This window comes from Myiozetetes cayanensis, unplaced genomic scaffold (genome assembly GCF_022539395.1).
Source record: "Myiozetetes cayanensis isolate MyiCay16 unplaced genomic scaffold, myiCay2020 scf31, whole genome shotgun sequence".
NCBI classification, from domain to species: domain Eukaryota; kingdom Metazoa; phylum Chordata; class Aves; order Passeriformes; family Tyrannidae; genus Myiozetetes; species Myiozetetes cayanensis.
Window position 1 is genome coordinate 4,679,795 of NW_026087533.1, and position 24,230 is coordinate 4,704,024.

Genomic DNA, 24,230 nt, shown 5'->3' on the forward strand with positions numbered 1-24,230 from the left:
GGTGTGCCTGTCTGTCTGGCAGCCAGCCCTGCTCCTGAGTTTTAGTGGGCACTGGTGCTGGGGACCAGCCCGAGGGGGGGGTCTGTGCCCACCTTGGAGCTCAGCACCATCCAGAAGGGACCTGCCACGCGTGGCAGTGCCGTGACCATAATCCAGGAATCACAGGAGGCAACGAGCTTCGGTCATCATTTTTACCAGCCAGGTACAGAGCTCTGAGCAGCTACTCGGCGGCAGAGGGTCGGTCGCTTTTGGTTTGGTTTGGTTTGGTTGGGTTTGTTGGTTCGTTGTTGGTTGGTTGGGGTTTGTTTTTGTTTTTTTTTTTGTTTGGTTTTTTTACAATCAAAGAAATCAAAATGTGACCCGAGTTTACAGAAAGAATCGAGGCTCCACCCCAGAGCCCAGGGCCTGAAGAGCAGCCCAAGGGGCAGCCAGGCTCCCCCTCACCCTGTGGCCAGCGTGGCTGCAGGATGGCTGGGGTGGGCAGTGGCGAGTGGCCACGAGCCCCTCACCTCTCCATCAGGGGACAAAGCCCTGGTCCCTCCCAACCAGCGCCTCCATCCCGTCCTGCTCCTGTTTGCATCCCCCCAGGCACTGCCGTGGCCAAAGCCTTCCCATTCCCTTGTCCAAAGTGCTTCAATTCCTCGCAGGCCTGGAGCAGGGTGGTCCCATCTCTCGTGTCTTCGGTCCCCAAACTCCTCTCGGCTCCGCATGCCCAGACCAAGCAGCAGCTCGGCGGGGAGGAGGTGCTGGCTCTGGGCACAGGCCTCGAGTCCAGTAAAAAAAAAAAAAAAAAAAAGCAAAATAAAGCTGTAGTACTTAGGAAAGTGAAACCAACACCATTTTTGCATAAATATCATCAAGGCCGTGGAGGCTAAGGCTGTTTGCTTCCTGTATTAAGTTAGTTGCCAGTTCCACACTCGTCCGTTGACCTGCCCAGGTCCCTGAGAGATTTGGATTCCTGTCCGTGGGGGCACCAGTCCTGCAGCATCGTCCTTCAGGCCGTCTCTCCTCGTCTGTCTGCAAGGCAGGAGGGAAGAGCCCGTCAGACACCCTGAATCCCTCCTTCCCACAGCCCTCCCAGGCTCTCCCTGCTGTCCCAGTGCCACCCCCCAGCCCGGCTGCCGCACTGGGAGCCCATAGCTCAGGAATGTACAGCTTGGGAACGTACAGCTCGGGATCCTGAGCACCTACAGCAGCGGAATTCCCCCAGCAGGGCTGAGCCGGGCTCCCACCCCACGTACCTTGTGCAGGGAGGCTCTGAGCTGGTGGCTCCGTGGTGTCCCTGCCCTCTGTCCCCACCAGCTCGCTCTTAGTCCTGCTCTCGTCCGCCGGCACCGCCGTGGCGTTCCCGTCGGGCACCGGGGAGCCCAGTGCCTCTGCCCCCGCTGCCTTTGGGCTCAGCAGGGCAGGAGCCAGCCCTGGGCCCAGCGAAGGCTTCTTGGCTACCGGAGGGGGGACTTTGCCGGGTTTTCGGTGGGCTTGTGCCTTGCCAGGGCCCTGCGGGGCGGGAGCCGCCGAGCGCTGCCCCGAGAAATTCATCAGCTCGGCCACCAAGTTCCTCTTCAGGTCGGCCTGTGCCTCGGGGGACGAGGCCGTCTCGATCACCGGCTTCCTGGAGCTCTTGGCGAAGATGAAGCTGGCGGTGGAGGCCGGAGACTTGTTCCTGGGGGAGAGCTGCCCGTCCTCGGGGGTCCCCCCAGCCTGGGCCTCTCGGCCGCCCGGCGGCTTCTCCGCGGCCTCGGCGGCGGCCAAGGCGGCCGCCCTGAGGTGCACGGCGTGGTGGAGCGGGTTGGAAGGCACCGTGTCTTTGGCGGGAGGGGGCTGCCGCGTGGACAGGGACCGGCGGACGGGCTTCTGCGGGGCCGGGCGCTCCTCGGCCGCGGCCGGCGGCTCCACGCTGACGGAGCGCAGCCGCACCATCTGCAGCAGCGAGGGCGTCACGATGGGCAGGCTGGCGTCCTCCTTGGGCACGGGGCCGCTCTTGCTCCGCGACACCGGCTCCTTCCTGGCATCCGCCCGCGGGCCGTTGGCCGCCTTCTTAAGGCTGATTTGGGGTGGCAGAGCCAGTGCCGAAGGCGGCGGGAGGGGTGGCGGTGGCGGCACAACGGCCTCGGGAAGGGGCTCGGCGGGACACGGGGGCTGCGGTGCCCCGGCCGGTGGGACTTGCTGTTGGCTGCACGAGGAGGCAGCGGCTGAGGATGGTGAAGACGCAGCCGCCGGGCCCGGTGTCGCTTTCTGCCCGTCCGCCGGAGCCGAGGTGGCATCGGGCAGGCTGGAGAGATAGGACTCATCTGGCGGGGGGAAGTCTGCCATGGACAGGTCGTGTTCCTCGGGGGCTGGCGGTGGTGGTGGGGGCCAGGCGGTGTCGGCAGGGGGCTCCCCGGTGGTCTGGGGGCTCCCCTCCGCCTTCTTGGCTGGCGGGGGAGGCGGGTGGTAGGCAGGAGGCGGCGATGGAGGTGGAGATTTGCCGCTGGGCTTGGCCCCGGGCTCCTGGCAGGCAGTGCTGGGCGCTGGAGGGTCTGGCGAGGGCAGGAGGGGGCCGGTGGGGGCCGGGGGCTGTTGGGGCTTGGTGGGGGGCAGGGAGAAGGGAGCGGGAACCTTGGGGTGCGGTGGGATGATGAACCGGTCCGAGCGGCCAGTCAGCACCTCGGGGGGTGTCGGGTCCGAGGCCGAGGAGGAGATGGAGGTGAGGGAGGAGGACACGGAGAGCGCAGGTGACTGCAAGGAGCAGACCCGGTCCGGCTTCTGGGGCTGAGACTTGCCCGGGGACACAGACAGGGGTCCCAGCCCCTTGGTGGGCAGTGTGGGTGTCCCGCTCTGGCTGGAGTAGCCGCTGGAGGGGGACATGGTGCGGTCAGACCCATCCGGGCAGCTCCACTTGGGCTGAGCTTGGGGCTCCCTCAGCACCACGGTCACGCCGGGGCGGCCCCGCGAGGCCTCGGGGGAGCTGGCCCCGGCCAGGCTCTCGGAGCGGAGGCTGCTGGTCTCGCTCAGCGACGACGGGGAGAACACCTCATCCTCGGCTGTGGGGCTGAAGGGCTCGGGCCGCGGGGACCAGGGCGTGCTGCTCTCCCGCTGGGGCCGCCGGTCGGGCTTGGGGGGCAGCCCCAGCACCTTGGGCTCCCCATCATCCTTTTGGTGCAGCGAGTAGGTCCTGCGAGGGGGGGCCGGGGGCTTCTTCATCTTCCTGAGGGAGACGCTGCGGGCGGAGGAGCGCTCGCTGGCCAGGCTGCCCGTGTCCGAGCCATCTGCCTGGCTGCTCGTGCTGTAGGTGGGGGACACCCGGCCGCTGCTGCTCCCCACGGCCAGCGAGGCCCCGGGTGTGAGGCCGGCAGGGGGCTTGGAGCAGGAGCTGGCGAAGCTGGCGGAGCTGTAGACGCTGATTTGGTCGGTGTCGGAGCGAGCCGCGGCGTCCACCTCGCTGTGCGGCCCCGCCTCGGGCTGCCGGTGGTCGCAGCCGCCCTGGGAGGAGATGGTGGAGCTGTTGGACACGATGGTCTCCGTGGACTGCGAGTGGCTCCAGTTGTCGCTGGAGGAGGAGGGCTCGCGGCTGCGGGCGCTGCGCTCGGAGAAGCGGGAGAGGGATCGCACCGAGGCCGGGCTGGATGACACGAGGCTGCAGCGGCTCAGCGTCCGCACGCTGCTCCGCGTCAGGGCCACCACGTCCACCATGGGCGGCAGGATGGCGTTGGGGATGATCTTGGACATGTAAGTGCCCTGGGGCGAGATGGACATGACGGGGCCTATCACCGCCTCCGGGTGGTTGGCGTAGGTGGTCATGCCCGGCACGGCCAGCGACTTCGGCCTCACCATGGGCGACAGCTTGGCTGCCGTTTTCCTCCCCACCAAGGTGTCGTCGTAGTAAACCCTGTTGATGTGCTTCTGCAGGGCCGCGTCCGCCTCCTCCAAGGCTCCCAGGCAGACGCGGGCGCCGCCGGGCACGGCCAGAGGCTGCAGCTTCCCGTCGATGGTGGGGATGCGGACGGCGTCGCCCGGGACCTGCCCGCCGTTCAGCAGGGGCTGCGCTGCCTGGCTGCCCCCGCGCCCCGCCGGCCCTCGCCCATCAGCCCCGGGGTGGCCCTTGGCTTCGTGGCTGTTCTTGAGACCTGGGAGCAGGGAGAGGTGACCTCAGCGCAATCCCAAGGCAGACGCTCCAAGCCAAGGCAAACGGAGCTTGGGAAACAAGAGCAGACCTTAACAATCAACCCTCTACCCCCCACGCTTACCCAGCTCCTTATGGACATGCTGGGGGATGCCCAGCACCGTCGTCCTCCTGTCCTTCCTCTTCTTGCCAGCTCTCTCCGAGGATTTGGGAAAGGAGTCATGCGGTCGGAAGGTGGAACCTACAAGAGGTGTGAGTGGGTCCAGCAGGTGAGAGGGGGGCCCTGTCCAGGATGTCCCCAGTGTCCCCAGCACACCCTCACTGACAGAGATGTTCTGGTACAAGCCCAACTCAGGCACAGAACAGCCTGGAGAGGCACCAGCAACAGGGAGGAGACGGTGTCTGTCTGTCCATCCCCCTCGCCCAGCCCCAATGCTCTGACTCAGCCAGAGTTGCTCTCATCTCTCTCTCCCAAGGGCCCCCAAATCCCTGCTCTGGCTCGTGGCCACACCAAGGCAGTGCCCATCTTTCCTGCCGTGAGCTCCGACCCCCCTCGCATCCCCTTGGCTGGTGCCCCCCCTGTCCCACAGCCCCCCGGCCGGGTACCTTTCCGCTGGATCATCTCAGAGCGGATGGAAAGGGCATCCTCAGAGGTGCTGTCCGTGGCACAGGAGGCCGTCCGGCTCCGGAATGACACACTGTCATCCTCCGAGGACACGCAGGACTGCGGGGACAGGGGGACAGTGGGCTCAGTGGACCCCGGGCAGGGGGGACGGAGCTGCCCCAGCCCCGGCCAGGCCCCTTCCCTGCCGCAAACTGACTCCACAGCCCAGACAAAAGCTTTTCCCAGGGCCAAAGGCTGAGTCAGCCGTGCCGGCATCCAGAGTCCTCCCACCAGGAGCAGGGCTGGGAGCAGCCCCTGGGACCCTGCGTGGCCTCACAGCCCCCCGGAGAGCAGGACAGCCGGGGTCTGAGAGCACCTGAAGGTACTGCCGGCCCCGCCGCTGTGCCGTGCCAAAATTGGCCCCATGGCTGTTCCCAGCCCGGCTGGACTCGGATCCCAGGGCTGGAGGGCTGCCATGGCTGGGAGAGGGGTGTGGGACAGGGACAGGCAGGCAGGGATGCAGTCAGGCTGGGGACCCCCGGCACTCGTGTGCCACCATGGGCAAGGCCAGTGGCACAGCCCCATGTCAGGCACAGCTTCCAGTGCTCCCACCCCTCCAAACCATCCCTTGGCACAGGTGGAGGTCGGGATGAGACACATCCTGACCCCTCCACCTCACTGCTCCGCTGGCTCCGCCCACTCCAGTTTCCAGACCCTGCTTCCAAAGGGTTAAGGGGGACAAGAGCCAGTGGGAGGCAGTGGCTTGAGCAAACACGGGCGGGTGAGGCACTGGCAGCGGGGTCAGAGCCCAGGGACACACCAAAGCCCAGCTCGGCCAAGGGAGTGGAGTTTCTCCTCGTCAGCAGCTGGGGAGGGGCACAGACACTGGGCTGGATATGGCCAATGGTCCCTATCGTGCCATTCTGTCCCTCCACCTTGGTCAGGGCTGCCAGAGGACACCAGTGGGACAGGAACAGGGGGATGGAGGGATGCAGAAAAGGTGGGGGTCCCCAGCAGAGCCCCACAGGGTAGAATGTGTGAGGCCAAGGACAGGGACAGTGGCTCATTATGGGGTAAAGGGACACACAGGGGACGACACAAGGGACACACAGCCCCTTCCCGCCCAACAACCCCCCTGGACATGGTCCTGCCACCTTGGCTGGTTCCCTGTCTGACCCCAAGCACCACCTGGGGGGACGCAGGAGCCACCCTGTGTCCCCTCACCCCCGAGACACCCCCAAGAGCACCACAAGGCAGAGAGGGCTCCTCGGCAGGGGCTCACCTGGAGGCTGCTGGTGTCCCCGTGGTCCCAGGCACTTTTGGTCTGCTTCTGCTTCTCTGTGGAGGGAAGGCAGGAGGTAAATCCCCCCGGGAGAGCCCCCAGGCAGGGAAGCAGCTGCCGAGCTGGCAGTGCCCCCTGCACACCCCCAGCCACCGCTGGACTCCGGTCAGTCCCATCGCGCCGCCCACACAGCCCGGCCAGCCAGGAGCTGGGGCCAGCCAGCTGCCCTTCCGCCGTGTCCCCAGGGCTGGGAACACCCACCTTGGTGCTGCAGGGACTTCAGCCCCTGCTGAGCCTGGTTGTGCAGCTCCTCCAGGTGCGGGGGCCGCGTGCTGGGGAAGAAGACGTTGTCGGGGCATTCCTCGCCCGCCGTGTACTGCACACTCAGCCGCTTCTCACCCTCACCCTTGGCAGCGCCTGCGGGGCACAGGGGGGGTCAGTTAGGCTGGGGGGCACAGCCCTGCTCCCACTGAGGCACCCTCACCCACAGGGATGCAGCCAGGCGATGACAACCATGCTGGGATGACGTTACCCCGCCCAGCCCCAAACGGAGAAATCCTATCCCCCGGCTCTGGCCGGCCGGTCGATACGCTGGAGCCAGGCTGTCTCCATGGGTTTTCCCCCCACAGGCTGGAGCTGTGCTGGGTATGGGACCACCCTCCTCCCCAGCGCCTTCGTTAGGGGTGAATGAGGGAGGGAGTTGTGCGGGGCCGGGGCCAGCAGAGCAGAGGAAAGGCAGCACGGGGGGATTAAATGTGGATGGGAAGATGATGACTTTCCCTTCGGAGCGTTGCGTCATTCCCAGGCCTTGCTCATCACTCCCAGAGCAGGGGCTCACCCCATGCCCATCCCATGGCTGGGAACTGCACAGACAAGGGAAACTGAGGCACAACCAGCTGCAGAGATCCCACAGGACCCAAATCCCTGCTCCAAGCCCCTCCAGCATGCTGGACACCCCATCTGTCGTGCCTGGGGCAGCACAGAGCCCTCACTCCCCATCTCACAGCCCCCTCCCCACAACCATCACCAGCACCTTGGGGTGCCCACGACGGGGGGCTGCCCTGGCACCACCCAGACAGGGTACTGCGGTGCCAAGGCACAGCCCTGCCTGCTCCTGCCCGAGTGAAGCCTCCAACTCTTCCTGCCCGGGAAGAAAACCCACCCAATTCGAGGCTGAGGAAGGGAAGGGCGAGCACAGGAAACCGTCGGGGCTGGCGGCAGCACCCCGGGGCCACGGGCATCTGCTGCTCAGCATCGCTGGTGCCACACACCCATCCCCTCATCCCCCGTGTTCCCCACATCCCCCATCCCCTCATGGTCAGCCCGGCCAGGCAGTGAGGCAGCCGTGCTCCGACTCCATCCAGCACACAAAGGAGCAGGCCTGGAACAATGGAGCCGCCCGCCCTGCCGCCATGCCGGCCCCTGCCTCCGCCAGCACCCACGGGCACGGGGGCACGGCCAGCCTGGCAGGGCCTGGGGCCACACGGGTCCCCTGTGCTGCTGCAGGGTCCCTGCAGGAGACACAAGACACCCACAGCCTCCCCACCATCATGCTCCTAAACCCCTTTCCCTCCCCAGTGTCAGCAGCCCCTCGCCTGACAATCCCCCAAACACGCTCGGAGCTGCCTTGCGGAGAGAGGAGCGCTGTGATTTATTCCATTAACTTCCCGGCGGGCGAGGCCAGGGCTGGGGTGACCTTCCCTGCCCTCCCCCGGGGATGGCAGCCCCCCTGCCCGCTGCGGGTGACCAGCGGGGGTCCTGGCGGGCAGGGGTTGTGTAAGGACAAGGCACTGCTCCCTCCCTCCCTCCCTCCCAGCTGCTCACTCACCCTTCTTCTTGAAGAAAGCCAGAAGCGAGGAGAGGTTCCTGCCCATGAAAACCACCATGGTGGCCGGGGAGAGGGTTCAGGACCCCAGAGAAGGGGGGCTCCGCCGCCCCCAAAAAGAGGCTCAGCCTATTGTGCTGTGGCCGGCGAGGCGGATGCCGGCGGTCCCCACCTCCCTCCCTCCGTCCTCATCCGCACGGCGGGAGGATGCTCGGCCAGGCAAAGAGGCTCCTCCGGTGCAGCTGCCTCTGAGCGGGGGAAGCCCGACCTGGGGATGGCTGCGCGGTGGCAGGAGGGGACAGCCCCGGCTGCGCCCACCGCGCTCCTCGGTCACGGGAGAAGGAGAGCGGGGGCCCCTCCTCTGGCCTCCCGCTCGCTCCCCCGGCTCTCCCGCCTCCTCCCACGCACGGCACGGACCACAGGGATCTGCTCTTGCAGGCTCACAGCCAGGATTTCCCCGATTTCCCCTTCTCGCAGCCCTGGGACCCCCGGGACCCTGCTCCACGCAAACCAGTTGCTCGTTTCCACAACAGTGTGGCCAGCTGGGAAGAACTGGGAGGTTTCTCCTCCGGCAAGCACCAGCCCTTGGGATATGACACAGCACAGACAGCAGGGCTGGCATTCCCCTTCCTTGCCCATCCCCAGTGCCCCCTGGGACATGGTGCCCAGCACAGCCCCCCCAGCTCCTGGCACAGCTCAGCCCAGAGCAGGGGGACACAAGCCATGCTGGGGTAAAGGATGTTTGTCCTTAGGGACACGTCATGGTCACAAGGGCTGGCAGCGCTGGGGGAGAACCAGGTCTCAGACCAGTCTAACCAGTAGCTCCAGCTGCTGGCACGGGGGCACATAAGGCAGGGGCAGAAATGCCAGGCAGTCAAGCACTGGCACAGCCCTGGCACTGATGGTCCCCACCACAGATTTGCTCCATGCTCCCCGTGGCAGTGGAGCCAGGGAATCCTGTGCCATCGTGGGAATCAGCCCTGTTCCCCTCCTTTACAAGCATTTTGTCCCAAAAGGTGAAGAGCACCGGCCAGCAGGCAGCTGTGTCCTCATGCCAGCTGGGAGCTGATGTGTCCAACCCTCCATTCCTTGCCCTACCAGCTCTCCACAGTCTGTGCCCAGGGTTTACTCCGTCAGGACAGAGGCCTGGGCTGCAGACAGAGCAGCGTCACCCAGCGCAGGGTCCCAGCAGACCCCAGGAAGTGACTGTGCGGCCCAAGGTACAGTTTGACCTTGTGAAGGGCACCTTTGTGTTCCCAGCCAGGCAGCACCGGGCTCAGCAAGGATTTCTTCCCTGGAACTCCTCTGTGGCCAACAACACCCAACCCCAGCAGCACCCCAGCCGTGCCTGCCCCAGCGCCTGCCCCAGCACCGGCAGGATCGGCCCCGCTGCCCCCACGCTCACCCAGAAGGTGCCGGGGGCCGCGGGCAGACGCTCCCCGGCTCTTTCCACAGCACAAGTGGAAAAGGGACATAATTAAAGGGCTGAGGAAGCACAAAGCCGGCAGCCACGTGCTGGGCTGAGCACTGCCCTCTCCGCTTCGGGCAGCCCGTCACGAGCCCAGCCAGGGCCACGGCTGGTGGCAGCCGAGGGACACTGCTCCTGGATCCACAGGGAAGGGTCCAGCCCTCCATCTCTGCCTGCATGGACCAGGCTGCACTCGGGATGCCCCCTCATGGCACCAGGAGCTCTGGGAGCCCCTGCAGTGAAGGTGGACAGTCCCTCCTGTGCTGCTGGTGCAGGGCCCAGGCACAGCTGAGTTTCAGCCCCGTGGGTCTGCCGGTGGCAGCACACATGGAAGCTGCTCCCAGGGCTGTGAGGACATTCCCAGGTGCTGGAAAATGCCCTGTCCCTGCTCCACCTTCCCTCTTGTGGCCTGTTGCCCACGAGGACACAAAGGACCTCGAGAACATCCCTCACTGACAACACTCGCGTCCCCCTCCCAAGTGTGACACCACTGCAGTCGGGACAGGAAGAGCTCAGCATGGCTGCCTGCAATCTCCCAAAGGATAATCCAGGGTAGAGCTGGGATTATCCTGGTCACGGAGGAGCCTCGTGGCAGCGTGCGAAGAGCAGCCTCCACTTCCCCTCCCACTCCCTGCGACCTTCGCTACCGCATCATCCTCACCCAGCCGGCCTCACCCCCGGCTCTGTCAACACACAGTGAAACCCGACACAAACAGGACATGAAAAGAGGGGGAATCCAGGAGGGAGAGAGCCCTGATCCTGTGGCAGAGGCTGCAGGTCTCGGTGGGCTGGGGAAGCTGCTGCAGCTGCAGCTGGTGCCGGCAGCAACACGCCCGGTCGGGTTGGTGTCCCAGCCCTTGTGCTTGTGCATTCCTTGCAATACATCCTGGATCACCCCATCCCCTCGGGGCTCAGCTGACACACGTGCCTCGTCCACATGTGGCAGTGGGATTCTCCCAGAGAAGGAGCCAGAGGGTTCTCAGCACCCTCTCACGGATGGTCTCCCTGACTCGGAGCTGGTATCTGCTGCTACCTGTGACAGGGACGGTGTGGAGGGAACAAAGCATCCCTGCAGCAAGGCACAGTGATAGGAAGGGACAGGGAACCCCAGGCACCTCACCCTCAGCTCTTCCCGCTCCTCTCTGTGCTGGCAGAGCAGGGTTGGAGGCACAGGGGTGGGAATGGGAAGGGCTGCACAAGGGAGAGACCAGAGCTGAGACCCCACAGGAACACGGCCGGGGCTGTTCATCCCTGGACCAGCGACGCTGCAAGTGGGACGCAGTGCCAGCCCAGCTCCCACGATGCTGCTCCTCACCTGGGGAGAGCCAGAGGAGAAAATCCCAGCCCCTGTCCCCCTCCTGGCCAGGTCTGTGCCTCCTGTAGGAAGCAGGTCTGGCCGGGCTCAGCTGCAAACATCCATCTCTGGCACTGCCTCGACTTGCCTGCTCCCCGCGCGGCGGCGCGTCCTGCGGCGGGAGGCAGGGAAGCAGGGAACAGGCAGCAGCAGGAGGCAGGGAACAGGCAGCAGCTCCCTGCCCGCCCCTTCACCACCACTGACTCACCGGAGAAAAATGGGGAGGAGGGGGGAGCTGGCAGGCAGGCGGGAAGGGGCTGGGAGGTCCCCAGGGGAGCCCGCCTGTGTCCTGCAGCTCAGTGGGATGGAGCCTTTGTCTCCCTTCTTGTGGAAGCCAGAGTAGTGCAGTGGGCAGCAGGAAGCCCCCTGCCCCACGGGGTTGGTGCTCTCCCACCCCTTTGGGGCTCCTTCCCACCACGCTGCATCCAGGTGTGTGCCCAGGCTTTGGGGACTGCTCTGCCCCCCAGTTGCTTGCAGATGCCATGAGTATGGATAACACTAATGGGGTGCACTAGGAACCCCATCCCAGAGAGCCCCATGGAGCAATCAGGACATGGAACCTGCCACACTCTGCTCCAGTATCACAGAATCACAGAATATTCCGAGTTGGAAGGGAATCCATCCTGTTCTTCTCTCCCTCTGCACCCCAACCTTCAGAGCTGCTGAGGGGGGCTGGGGGGGCCACAGCACCCCTGAAGACAACCAGCCCAGCCACTCTTTTTCCGCAGATCCCTGTGTCTGCACAGGATCCACACCCTGGGACACACCACAGGACCGTGCTCCCTCCAGGCAGGATAAGAGCACAATAATATTTACGGTGGCTCTGGCCATGCAGCCTCCCACTGCCAGCCTGCCCTCGGCCACCCTCGGGGGGCTGCTGCTCCAGCCAGGAAAACATCTCCACCACGCAAATAAACACCACCCGACCCGCGCTGCTGGCTCGGCTCTCAAACACGATCCCACGCAGAGGCTGAACTAAAATTAATTCAACTGGGAAAACAAACTTGGATCGTTTGTTCTTCCTCTAAATCACAGTGCAGAAAACTGGCCGGTGTTGTCTCAGTGAGCCAACGGGCCCCGGCGAAGGAGCTCCTGCTCGGAGCAGAGTTGTGGCTCCAGTCGCCTCCAGCCACGGCTGCTCTCATGGCAGGAGCACACGGGGTTGTGCAACAGGCCCTGACCTCGCTGCTGTCCCACACTTGCCCCACAGCCGGCCCTGCAGTGACACGCAGCGTCTCCTCCTCCGTGTGTTATCACAGACCCCGGGTGGGGGTCTGTCAGCAGCCCGGGGGGGTGGCAGTGCTGCAGAGGGGGCCAGGACCACCCCAGTGCCCAGCTGTGCCTCACTCCCAGCCCCAGTAACAGCCTATCCCACCACGTCCCCACCCCGCACTCGTCCCCTCCCGAGAGAAGCCACCAAACAGGTTTGAAGGCAAATAACAACCTTCCCGGGCCAGGAGCCGGATCCGGGCGGGAACATCCCAGATGGGGCGCACGGGGCGGGAGAGGGCCACAGGCAGAGCCTGGCAAGTGACACGGGGCCACCAGTGGCACGTATGGCCAGGGACAGGCCACCAGCACCTCCTCCCTCCAAGTCCAGAGCTCTGTCGCTCCCTGATCCCCCTCCCTCCATGTCCTCCACCTCCCACGGACGCGGCGGCGGCGCCTGCGCGGTTCCCGCCGCGGTGCCCGGGGCTGGCTGCGTCCCACGGCGCGTGCCGTCATGCCCGGCGTGTTTGCAGGGTGCCCAGGTGCTGCTCACATGGCAGGCGTTGCCTGTCGCAGCAGGAACTTGGCTCCGTGAGGGAGCAAATCCAGGAGGAGGACGGATTAAGGACAAGACGTTGCAGGTTTTTCCGTGCACGGATCCACCGTCCCGCGGGCAGCGCCCAACCCCGCTCCCACCCGCGGGAACACCGAGGAGCTGCTGATCCTCCAGCGGGGATTGGGATGGACACGGCAATGCGGGATCAGGCAGAAGATGGGAGAAAAAGTGTCAGGTGGCAACGGGGCTGCCACCAAAACAGGGTGGGGGATAACCCACAGCCGAAGGGCAGGTCCCATCCCTGCCCCTCGGTGACAGGGCATGTGCCAAGCGGGCACGGCACGGCTTGTCGGAGCCGAGCGCTGCAGCAGCTGCCTGCCTGGATCACCTGCAGATCACCTCCTCCCCTGCTCCAGGAGCAGGAGGGGACACTGGGAAGGGCTTAGATGTCCTGCAGGCAGCAGGATGCCGGCCGGTGTGCCTGGAGAAAGCGCCTGTGTAAATCATGGTGTATCCCCCGCCGGGCTGGGCCCCTGCCCTTTTCCGCTCCTCCAGGTGTTTGCGGAGCCGGCCCAGCGTGGCTCTGGCACGGAGAGTGGCTGTGAAGGAGAAAGAGCCCAGAATTGCTCGGCCCACCCCAGAGCTGCCCAGCAGGAGCTGGGGCTGCCGAGATGCTCCAGCGCTGCCGCTGGGAAACCTCACGGCCACACAGCCCCCCAAACCTGCCCCCACTGGGCCATTTGGCTGCCCCATCCCTGGAAGTGTTCAAGGCCAGGTTGGATGGGGCTTGCAGCAACCTGGTGTAGTGAAAGGTGTTCCTGCTCATGGTGGGAGGAGTTGGAATGAGAGGAGCCTTAAGGTCCCTTCCAACCTGAAGCATTCCACGAATCCATGATTTGACACTACAACCCACCCCAGAGCCCACGGGTGGGAAGGCGGGTGCTGGGTGACCCCACACCCAGAGCTCTCTGCTGGCCACATCCCCGCTGACTCCGCGGGGCACAGCCTGGCCCAGAGCCACGTTCCTCCGCCCTGACTCAGCAGGGCCCGGCGGGGTGTCCCGATAAGGAGGTGATAAGAGGCTTCAGCCTCCCTGCTGCTCAAGGACCTTCCCCGGCAGCTCCTGCCAGGGACAAATCCGGGAAGGAGAGGCCAGGGATGCACCTGGAGCAAGCTGGGCCCCGCTCCAGCATGGGGACGGGGTGTGTGTGTTTGGCACTGGTGGGGCTGAGTGGGGAGGCTCAGGCAGGGAGCAGCAGGCAGAGCCATCCCGGAGCCCCTAGCAGTGCTCCTGCCTGCCCACCCTGTCCCTGGGGATCGCTGCTCCAAGGTAGAGCCATCCCAGAGCCCTCAGACGTGCACCTGCCTACCCACCCTGTCCCTGAGGATCGCTGCTCCATCTCCTCTGGATCCAAAGGCTCCATGTGCCCACACCACCCCACACACGGCACAAGCACTAAGGCATCTGCTGATGCCAGCCCGGGCCTGATAGACCAGTGATGGGCACAGCAGGGCCAAACCTACACTTCCAATCACTAAACAGACGGCAACTGGGGGATGCTGGTCCAGTTGCCTGCCATATGCAATTTGCCTGCAGCCCAAAATCCAGCAGTGCCGGGGGTCTCCTAGGGCGAGACGGGGCTGCCGGCGGGGCCCATCCGGCGGGTGCCGGCACACCCTGCCCCCAGCCGGCGATCCCGGCTGCGCCCTCCGAAATGCTGAAGCGACACAATGCAAATTCTTTGGCTTTGTGGCCGCCGCGCCGTTGCCATGGAGCCCTCGCAGAGAACAAACACAACTCGCCCCATGTTTTCTCAGCACCTTCCACCCCACGGCCTTCGGCCCCAGCGCCAGCCCTCGACTCCCGGGAGCCGCGTGGTCCCAACATCCCGCCCGTTTCGGGGCGTCCAGAACGGAGCAGGGGCTTCTCCCGGCCAGCCCCGGGGAAGGGGCAGTGGTGGCACGGTCCTGGTTCAGGGACTGGCAAGGGCATTCCAGGCTGGCAGGGGATGGAGAGGAGACAGAGGCCTGGATGGGAATGCCACATGGAAAAGGTGAGGATACGCCAGGGATGCGGCTGCAGCAGGCCCTGTCCAGTGGCACTGAGCCCTTCCCGCATGGAGGTCACAAGAGGATGACGGTGGCAGAGAGGAGTCTGCAGCCAGCCTGCAGGAGAGGTGGACAGTGGAGAGCCTGTGGTCCCTGCACAGCCATGGACTCTCCTGCCTCAGTTTCCCCAGGTGCCCAGTGGATGCTGTTGGCCCCGTCTCCCTGGGCAGGGTGTCCCCACCCCAGCCCCCACCTCTCTGGGACAGTTTTGCTCAGCGTAGCACTCCCCAGGACCCTGTGGAGTTAATTCCAGACCCTGTTTACCCTGTGGACAGCTCGGTTCACACCCCTGGGCAGCTGCTCACTGTAAAGACTGAGGGAAACAGAGCGAGGGCAGGAGGGATGGCGGGGCCAGGATCCCGCAGGGATGGCAGGGGAAAACTGCTCAGTAACCCCCTCTTTGTCCTGCTAACCCCACTCCTACAACCCCAGCCCCCTCTGCCCACACGCCTGTCAAATCTCCTCCTTGACTCAGGCCGAGCTGGGAACACAGGGACAGTTTAGTGACACCAGTGGGGCATCAGAAACCCCAGGATGGGGACGATGTTACTGCAAGGGACCTTCCCCGTTGGAATCACCCTGTTCTGATGGAGGAACCACAGAGGGAGCTCACTGGGACCGGGCACCCCACGGGGCTGATGGTTCCAAATGTGGGTCCAGACTGGCGTGGGACTCTTTCCCCTACTCCTCTTCCCTGCAGGAAAGCGCTCGCCCTGCCCCACGCCTCCTCCTGGGCTTTCCAGCGGCATCCGTGGAGCCAGAGCACAAGGCAGCGGAGCGATCGGTGTGTGGACGGACAGACAGACCCGCGCAGGGAGGTGACGAACATGGGGGAGCAGCCCAGTGCTCCCTGCAGACACTCCCAGATCCATCCCAGTGCTCCCCAGGGCGCAGCGGAGGAAACCGAGGCAGGGGATGGGAGGGGGGCTGGGGAGGAAGGTGACGCCGCCAGCGCTGGGTCCCCGCTGTAACTGCTGGGATCCCACGCGGAAAACAAATCAGTAACTAATTCAGCTGATCCCGTCCTGATAGCGCCGGCCAGCCCTTGGCCGGTCCCCGGCGTGTCAGCACAGCCCCTGCCTGCAGCCGGAGGGTCCTCCCCAGCTCCGTTACTGGCGTCGGGGGGTCTGATCCTGCCCCCCCAGCACAGGGAGGGCAGGGAGACGCCTCCACCCGCAGCCCCCCCGAGTCCCGGCGAGCCCCCACATCGAGGTGGCGAACTTTCCCGAAAGTCACCAAGCCGGGACCCCCCGCGCCCCTTCCCCCGGCATCCCCACGGCTCCTACCTGCCCTCGGCTTCCCGGTGCGGCCGAAGGGCCAGGAGGAGCCGGGCTTGGCGCCCGCCGGGCTCCTCTTGCGGTGCGCGTTGCCCATGAGGCCGCTCTCGCCTCCACCGCGGGCGGGTGGAGGGGACCGCGGTGCTACATCGCGGAGCCGGGCGGGCTCCGGCGTGGCCCGGGCGGCCCCGGCAGACGACGGCGCTCAGCCGAAGGCTCCCATCCCTCCGGCCCCGGCGGAGCTCAGCGCTCGCAGGCGGCTGTGCCGGAGCCAATGGTACAGGCAGAGAGAGGAGGGGCCTGCCGGAATCACCCGTCGGAGATCCCACAGCACCCTCCCAGCCCTATCCCTCCGGCAGGGATGCCTGGGTGATACACAGAGGCTGAGCGGGCAAAGGGAGAGCCCGCCCCGCAAACATCGCTGAGCATCGGGGTAGCCGGGCATGGCACTCGCCTCCAGCCGCGCTCCCACCTCTCTTCTGGACTTTGCCACGCTCCACCGAGCCGCCACCACGCCTGGCTGTCCCCGAGCACAGCTCCAACAACCGCGGCTACAACCCCCCACTCGTGGGTTTTGGGGGTCCCACCCCTATGGGGACACCCCAGCCGAGCCCGGCACAGCGCGGCCAAGACTAGAACAGGACTTCCAAGGCTGGGGCAGAGCGCCCGAGGGCACGGGCTGGGTCCGGCCGCTGCCCAAACTCAGGGCGAGCACCCACATGCCAGCGCCCACGCACCCGCCGGTGGGTGTTAACCCCCCGCCGCCCTCCCCACGGCCACTCCTGTCTCTGGGGCAAGTCACGAGGACGTGGCTCACACTGCCGGCACCTTCCCGTGCCCTCCCCGGGTGCACCTCGGCTTCTCCCCGCTCCAGCCCCGGCAGCGAGACGGTCACGGCTGGCGGGGGCGAGCAGCTCCGTGCGCAGGCACTGCCGCTCCAAGAGCTGCCCGGACAAGCCCTGCCACGGCCCCTTCCCAAGGGCGTACGCCAGCCTGCCCCCCTCGGAAGCCCGGCTTTTCCCTCCTGATTTTTAATTAGAACATTAAACGCTGCGAGGGCAGGGAGGGGTCAGCCAGGCAGGCAGTGGTGGGCAATTCCTGCTGGCAGTGTTTATGTTCCTTAGGTGATTCATCAAAGGCTGCGATAAATAGGAAGGAGGGTTTTGTGGGAAAGGCACAAAACTGGGGAGGTGGTGCGAAAAAAAAGAAAGGAAAAAATTAAAGATCAACCAGCAGCTTTGTCCTGACCTCCCAAGGTGATCGGCACTGAATTAATCTTTGGACTTCAGTCTCCTCCTCCGCAATGGAAATATTGATGGTTCAGTTCCTCACCAGCTTGGTTGGGTGCCCAGGGCACGCTCAGCTGGGCAGGGACAGTCTTGTGCTACAGAGACATGGCTGTACCAGTGTCCCTGTGATTTGCTGCCCTGTCTGCTGCTGGAGCTGGTAAGGGAAGGGGGAGATCCAGCAGGAAACTATTCCCTGGTCTCCCATCAGTGGCCGTACCCAGCTCAAGGGTCAGCCTTCCCATCCTGGGGCAGATGGGATTAAAGAAGGTCACTGTCACAACTGCCACAGCCCACAGGAAGATGATTTTTCCCTGGGCTGCTGGAGTCAGGTCAGCCCAGGGCATCTCCAGCCTGGGATGGCTCTTCCTCCCAGTGCCCAGCACCTCCTGGGCATCCCTTGGACATCCATCCCCACACACAGCAGCTCCAAAACAGGATGTGTGGCCCCACTCTGTGCTGCTCAGCTCCCTGCCTGGTGGGACAGGGGGCTCTTCTGCAGCCACATAGCACAACTCTCCCAGCAAAGCACTTTTACTTCTCTCCCTGGAAGAAACAGAGAGCCTGGACTGCCCCAGATACAGGGAGACACTTCCCCCTCCACTCCCAAAACAGACGCCCTCCGTGCCAGCACCTGCCAGGCAAACACAGCCACCGCCAGCACCGAAGCGTCACCGCCCCCAGCCACAGCCTGGGATGCGCCCGGGGGGGGCTCTGAGAGGGAGCTGAGCCCCAGGAACCCAGCAAAGCCCACGTGTGCCAAAAATATCAAGTGGCTTCTCCAAGCTGGAACAACTGTGATGGGGTAACTCACTGCCACGTGGAATCCAGCGCCAGCTTCAGCTCCTCCTGGGCCTTGTGTTTCAGTCCCTGCTGAATTTGGGGGGGCTGAGAGCAGCACCGGGGCTGCAGCATCCCCACAGACCCACCCCACTCTGGGACACAATCCCCTGTAAAACCCACTCTCATCCTTCATCCCTGGTTTGCATCACTGTGCCCAGAAATCCAGCTCAGGGAGCCTGGGAGTGGGAATAACTGAGCACCCCAACTCCTTGCTCTGTGTTAGAGCCTCAGTAGAGCCCAAAGGGCAAGGGAAGGATGGGGAGAACTCGCAGCTTCCCCAGCACACCCAGCTGTGGAGTGAGTGGTGAAAATGGGGAACTAGAACAAGAGATGCTGGCTCCAGGCAGAATCTCTTCTCCAGGCCAGAAATCCCCAGTTTTATTCACTGAGAGAACTCTGATAAGAGCTGGAGTGGGAGGGAGGAGAAGCTGCTGCTGAGATACAGATCTGGTCACACAGTGTGACCGCTCCAAGCACATCTGATCGCTCCAAAGTCACACACTCCCTCAGTTACAACAGCCAGTCCGGACCTGGGGACCCCTCTGTGCTGGCACAGGGGATGGATTCATTCCCTCCTGGAGTTCTATCCATCCCTCCTGGTGTTTCATCCCTTCCTTCTGGTGTTTTCTAAACCCGACGCCATCTCCGAGCAAACACGGAGTGGGAGCTGAGCTGCCTGAACGAGAAAGGAATTCAGCCCTTGTTCCCTTCACGGGGAAGTAAAGCTCAGCGAGGCAAAGGTAACACAAAAACCCCACTTGAGATCCCCAATCATTAACAGAAATACATAACCAGAAGGGTTTCAAACGATTTCCTGCTCGAGCCGGAGTCCGGGCCGGCTCTGCCGATGACAGGTCCGGCTCCAGCCCGCAGGGGTGGAGGGAGCCCAGCTCCCTGCTCGGGGTGAGGTGGATTTTATCCACGCACAGCGGGAGCCACAGGGAGCAGCCCAAGGCTCCGGCTCCTGCCTGGCAGGGAAACGCTTTTTCACTTCATCCTTGCCCAGCTCTCCACCTTCCAACGGCTTATGTTCCCATCGCTGCCGGAGTCCCAAGTCAATGATGATATTGTCTTATGAAATCAGACCTTCCCTCCACAGAGAAATACGACTCCGCTGAAATAGTTTTATCGGATCTTATGGAACGTTACTCTCAAGAGTAATTCTTCCAGTTGTCTCCAGGTGGAATAGCTGTGGTTGCAGACACACCTCTCTTTGTTCGCTGGTGCCAGGCCAGGCCAGCCAGGGGATTCCTGCTGCTCACATTTTTCTGGAGTGTCACTCTCTGCCTGCTGCAGATTAACAAACTCATTCCCACACACGCATGGGAACAGTCCCGGGGTGCGGGGGCAGCCACGCTCTCCCCTCTCCTTTGAGCTGAGGAGCTCAGGACTAAACACAGGCCCCGTGTTTACAGCAAACCAAGTGCCACGAGGCAGCAGGGGACGGAGGAAATAAGTGTCTGGGGAGATCTCACATCTTGGTTGTTATCAGAGCAACACACAGGGACAGCTCGGCCCCAGATTTCCTGGAGGGCTCATGTGCACCCTGACCACCCTGTGGTGTCACCAGCACAGAGTCACTGAGGCTGGAAAACACCTCCCAGCCCCTCGAGTCCAGCCTGTGCCCGATGCCCACCTTGTCACCCAGCCCAGAGCACTGAGTGTCACATCAATCATTCCTTGGACACCCCCAGGGATGCTTAACAATACTTAACAACCCTTTCCATGAAGAAAGGGAGCACAATCCCCACCCCAGCCCAGTCCCTCCACCCGCTACTCACCCCACCCACGTCGAAGCCCTGCTTCCAATGAGCACTTGCTGCTGTTACAAAGCAGCTGTGAGTATTGAAAGCTTTATTTTTAACATCACTATTCCCCTGCCCCAGTCGGGAAATCGTTGCTGCTGGACTAAGCTGGCATCAAAAAGGAGTAGAAAAAAAAAAAAAAAGCAGACCCTAATTTAATATTTCTGGAACATCGATTCCTTTACTTCATCAAGGAATTAAGAAGAATGTTGCGAAAGCCGGATAGAGCAGCGGCCAAAAACAGACTAAAACCACTGTGCAGGCAGCAGGACCCCAGCACCACCCCTTCCTTAATCCCAGACCTGGGTTTACACCTCTGCACCCAGAAATCCAGCTTGGGGAGCACAGGGAGTGGGAATAGCTGAGCACCCCAGTTCCTTTCTCCGTGTTAGACCCTTGGTACAGCCCAGCTGGTCTCCCCGCCTCAGTTCCTATCCCAGGGGTTAACCTCTCCTCTGCCTCCCAAAGTTATTGTGGAAATAAACATGATTGGAAGGGCAAGGTGCTGGGATACCACGGGGATGGGGCCACGGAGGTGCTCGGAGCAGGCAGGCTGTGTCCAGGTAAAACAGCCCAGGGCTGGTGGTATCCTGGCACCCACCGCACACCCCGGGATGGGGCCTTGCAGCTCCCAGAGGGAATTATCCTGTGGCAAAAAGTTGCACTGGCATAAAAATGTGCCCTGCTACAGCCAGCAGGGCCCATTCATGCAAACAGGGCAGAGCATCCAGTCAGGAAGCAGGAGAGGATGTGCTTCCAGCTGGGATGGAGCCATCCCCCCGCTCACAGAGCCGCTGGTGTTCCCACCGGAGAGGCGGCTGCCGCTCGCCCATGAGCGGGATTAGGGAGCCTTTCCTCCACACAGCTCAGCTGTTTGGGCAGCCAGAGATGGGATCACTGATAGCCAGACCCACGGGATTGAGCCCAAGTGGAAATGCTCTCATCCTCCCGCGGCCGTGATTTCAGTGCTGAGCAATGCCGACCTCACTGGCACCCAGCTCGGAACGGGCACACTCTGTCCCACCTCTGAGCCACCCTGAGACCCTGCTCCCCCTCCCCACTGCTGGGATACACCAGGGATGGTCAGACGTGCCCTGGCCCCCCCCGCCACGACCAAATCCACCTGTGGGAAGAGCTGGGATGATGGGGAACTACCGGGTCACAGGCCAGATCCAAACCACCCCCCGGCACCACGCGGACGCAGGGGAAAGCTGAGGGCACCCAGAGCCTGCCGGGCCCTGCTGCAGCTCTCCCCCTCCCACAGCTCCCGGCTGATGTTTGGAAAAACTCCCAGCTGGTCGTGCTGCAGGAAGGCTCGTGATGTGGGCAGCGAGGCCGAGGCAGCCTGCGGGCAGGTCAGAGCCGCGTGTGGCGCAGCCGATGCCTCCGGTTCCCTCACTCGGCTCCGCAGCCACATCCGCCCACGGAAAGCACCCGGAGCTGACGCTCCTTCCCTCTCCAAGGCTCAGCCCAAACCACCCCCTGCAGCCTCCTGACCCCCACCATGCAGGGAAGTGTGGAAGTGTCATCCCCCATCTCCCAAGGAAGGACACTGCTAACCCCGGCGTGTGCTGGCGGTGTCCCGAGGACGCTGGCGGCCGCGGCAGGGCCGGAGGCACCGGAGCAGGGAGGGGTTCCTGGCGTGCTCTCCACACTGGAATTGCACAGGGAGGGTGATTCAGTCGTGCCTTGCGAGCTGCAAGCGCTACAAATCGGCGCTGCTTCCCCCGGAACACCGCGGAGCAAGCGGCGACCAGGGGGAAGGCGGCACCCCCCACCCCGTGGGATGCCCAAAGCACAGCCTGGAGGGGAAGGGTCCTGCAGCCCGGGCTGGGGCACTGCACGAACCCTCCAACACCAGCACGGACTGTGGGCGCTCAGGGCAGCTCTCCTGGATAGCAAATCACAGTTTATCACACAGGGATATCTAACGGAACAACGTGGTGGCGGATCCACGGCTGGCACGAGCCGCAGGGTGTGCTGTGAGGGACAGCGTGGTGGATGTGCTGCAGGTCCCCGAGCTGCCACCCTGACGGGCAGTGACTCCGCATTTTGAGGATTAGCTGGTGAATGTTACAACTCCGGGAAAAAAAAAAAAAAAAAAAAAAAAGGAAAAATAGGGCTGGCAGAGCTGCTGGGGGCGTTCCTGCACCGCCAACAGGAACATCACATGCTCCGGCACATCTCATTTTTTCTGCTCAGGTTTCAGCGTTGGGCCGTGGCAGCCGCGTCCACACACGGCAGGATCCGATGGACCAGCTCAGGGAAGAGCTCAGCCTCTTCCCAGGACCCTCCTGCCTTTCCACAGCCACTCCTCTCCTATCACGGATCTCCGTGTGCTCCTCCAAGCAGGAAACATGCCTGCATGCGGTCTTGGATGCCTGGAAATTCGCTCCCTGGGGCAAATCGAGGAAGAAAGTCCCAGCTGACAGCACCCTGCTGCACTTGGGTGCCGCACAAGGGGCCTCTCCCTCGGCAAAAGCACAGAGATGTCCCTGCCAGAGGTGCCTGCAGGGAGGGCAGCGGCAGGACAGGGATGGTGCCCCCACTAGCAGGGGGTGGGAGAGGCTGAGCATTTTTGGGGTGATACCTCCAGTGATCGCTGCCTCCTGGGACACCAGCGCTGCAAACTGAGCGCGCTGAGGAGACGAGCATGACCAGACACGCCACCACCCCATCGCTGAGCACACAGATCCCCTGGAACATGGCCCTGGGGTGGCACAGAGAGGGGTACCTGGAGCACCTTCCACCGCAGGATTGTCCCGGTCGAGGTGGCAGGGACGTGGCCGGGCTGTGGAGGCAGCACCCACAGACGGGATGAGGGCCATATCTGGGGCAGGAAGGGCCACACCTGGAGCATGCAAACACCCTGCCCAAGAGGAGGAGGGGAAGGAGGAGGCAGTGGCTGGCGTCCCTCCAGATTTCCCTCAGCCCCAGTGACCTTCTGACTCAGCGGAGAGAGAACCTACCCAGTGAACCGGCACCAGCCCTCGGGGCAGGGGCGAGATCACACCAGGGACTGCCGGATCCGGCCTGCTGCCACCACAGCACCGGCCACCAAGGCCAGCACAGCTCCCACGGCCACCAGGGCTACCACCTCCTTCAGCCACTTCTGCTGCCACCACGGCCAGCACCTTTGCCGCTCCCTGGCCACGACCGTGTCCCCTCTTTAGCCATCCCCATGGCCACCACCTCAACTCCTTTTTGGCCACCACCGTGACCCTTCTTTGGCCACCTCCATGGCCTCAACCCTCCTTGGCTTCTTCCACTGTAACCCCTCCTTGGCCACCACCTTCGGCTCTCCTTGGCCACTCCTATGTCCAACACTTCTCCTTCCCCACCTCCATGGCCACCTGTGACTCCTCCTTGGCCACTGCCATGACCCCTCAGCCACCACCCAGACCCCTCCCTGCCCACCTCCACGGCCACCACGCTCACCACACTCCTCGCCCACCACCTGACACCCCTTGGCCACCACACCCCAACGCCTCCTTGCCCACCTCCACAGCCACCACTCAACACTGCCACCACCCCGACAGCACCGCGGCCACCACCGTGACCCCTCCTTAGCCACCACCGTGGCCACCACCTCGACACCTCCTTGCCCACCACCACCCCGATTCCTCCTCGCCCACCTCCCCAGCCACCACCGTGACTCCTCCTTAAGCGCCACCGTGGCCACCTCCGCGGCCGCTCCTCACCTGGTCCCTCGGTGCCTCCCGCGGTGCCGCCGTCCTTGGGCTGCCGCCGGCGGCCCCGGAGCCAGCTGAAAGCCCTGCGCAGCGAGTTCGCCCGGGCCTTCTTCCTCCGGGGGGGAGCCCCGGGATCCCCCTTCGCTGCCGCCGCCGCGGAGCCGCCCCCGCCGCCCCGCTCCGGGTCCCGCTCGGCGCCCGCCGCAGGTGCAGCCCCGGCGGACATGGCCGCGGGCAGCGCCCCGCACCGCCCCGCACCGCCGGCAGCCGCTGCCCATAGGGCCGGGCCCGCCCGGCTCGGCTCCCGCTGCAGCCCCGGCCCCGCTCCGGGCTCCCGCCGAGCGCCCGGCGCCGACGGAAAGTTTCTTACGAGGCGGGGCCGGGCTGCGGGAGCTCCGCCCGCACCGGCCCCCGCCCCCCGCCCGCAGGTGGCCCCGGGGGCGGGGGGAGCGGGGACCGTCCCCTCGGTGTCACCCGGGTCCCCCTCCCACCCCCCGCGGCTGCCGGGGGTCCCCGAGATGTGCCGCTCACCCCACGGTGGGTCCCGGCTTTGTCCCCTGGGGACCCGCGCCCCGCGCAGGGCGGGGGCGGTGCGGGGACGGCGGGGACTGATCCCACCCCTTGGGACCCTCCGTTCCTCCTCCCCGAGGTGCTGAGCGCCAGCAGGAGGAAACGGAGGAAAACAGGGAAATATCCGTGCGGGACCGGAGAGAGGAATTCCAGCATCGTCATCCCCGGCGCGGTGTCTCGCAGGTCCCCGGGGGGGGACTGTCCCTGTCGCTGTCCCTGTCCCCAGGAGAGGAGCCGGGGCTGGCAGC

The 24,230-nt window shown here is 64.3% G+C and overlaps 1 protein-coding gene across 2 annotated transcripts; it reads right to left on the reverse strand.

Moving 5' to 3' along the window:
* Positions 1-183: 183 nt before the first annotated feature.
* On the reverse strand, positions 184-15,996 carry KIAA1522 (KIAA1522 ortholog). 2 transcript variants are annotated; one of them, XM_050326256.1, is made up of 7 exons: positions 15,796-15,996; positions 6,250-6,405; positions 5,989-6,044; positions 4,709-4,826; positions 4,227-4,343; positions 1,242-4,106; positions 184-1,017 (listed from the first exon to the last, which is right to left on the reverse strand). In XM_050326256.1, the coding sequence occupies exons 1-7, from the start codon at positions 15,881-15,883 to the stop codon at positions 995-997; spliced, it is 3,423 nt and encodes a 1,140-aa protein (XP_050182213.1). In that variant the 5' UTR covers positions 15,884-15,996; the 3' UTR covers positions 184-994. The 2 variants fall into 2 exon arrangements, with proteins under 2 accessions (XP_050182213.1, XP_050182214.1); XM_050326257.1 differs by lacking the exon at positions 15,796-15,996 and adding an exon at positions 7,817-8,159.
* Between the last annotated feature and the right edge of the window lie 8,234 nt (positions 15,997-24,230).

Coding starts and splice junctions, on each gene's coding strand:
- KIAA1522 (XM_050326256.1), bottom strand. CDS start 15,883: ATGGGCAACGCGCACCGCAAGAGGAGCCCGGCGGGCGCCAAGCCCGGC. Junction 4,344..4,708: donor TGAGATGATCCAGCGGAAAG/GTACCCGGCCGG, acceptor CACCTCTTGTAG/GTTCCACCTTCCGACCGCAT. Junction 4,107..4,226: donor GCATGTCCATAAGGAGCTGG/GTAAGCGTGGGG, acceptor CCCTGCTCCCAG/GTCTCAAGAACAGCCACGAA.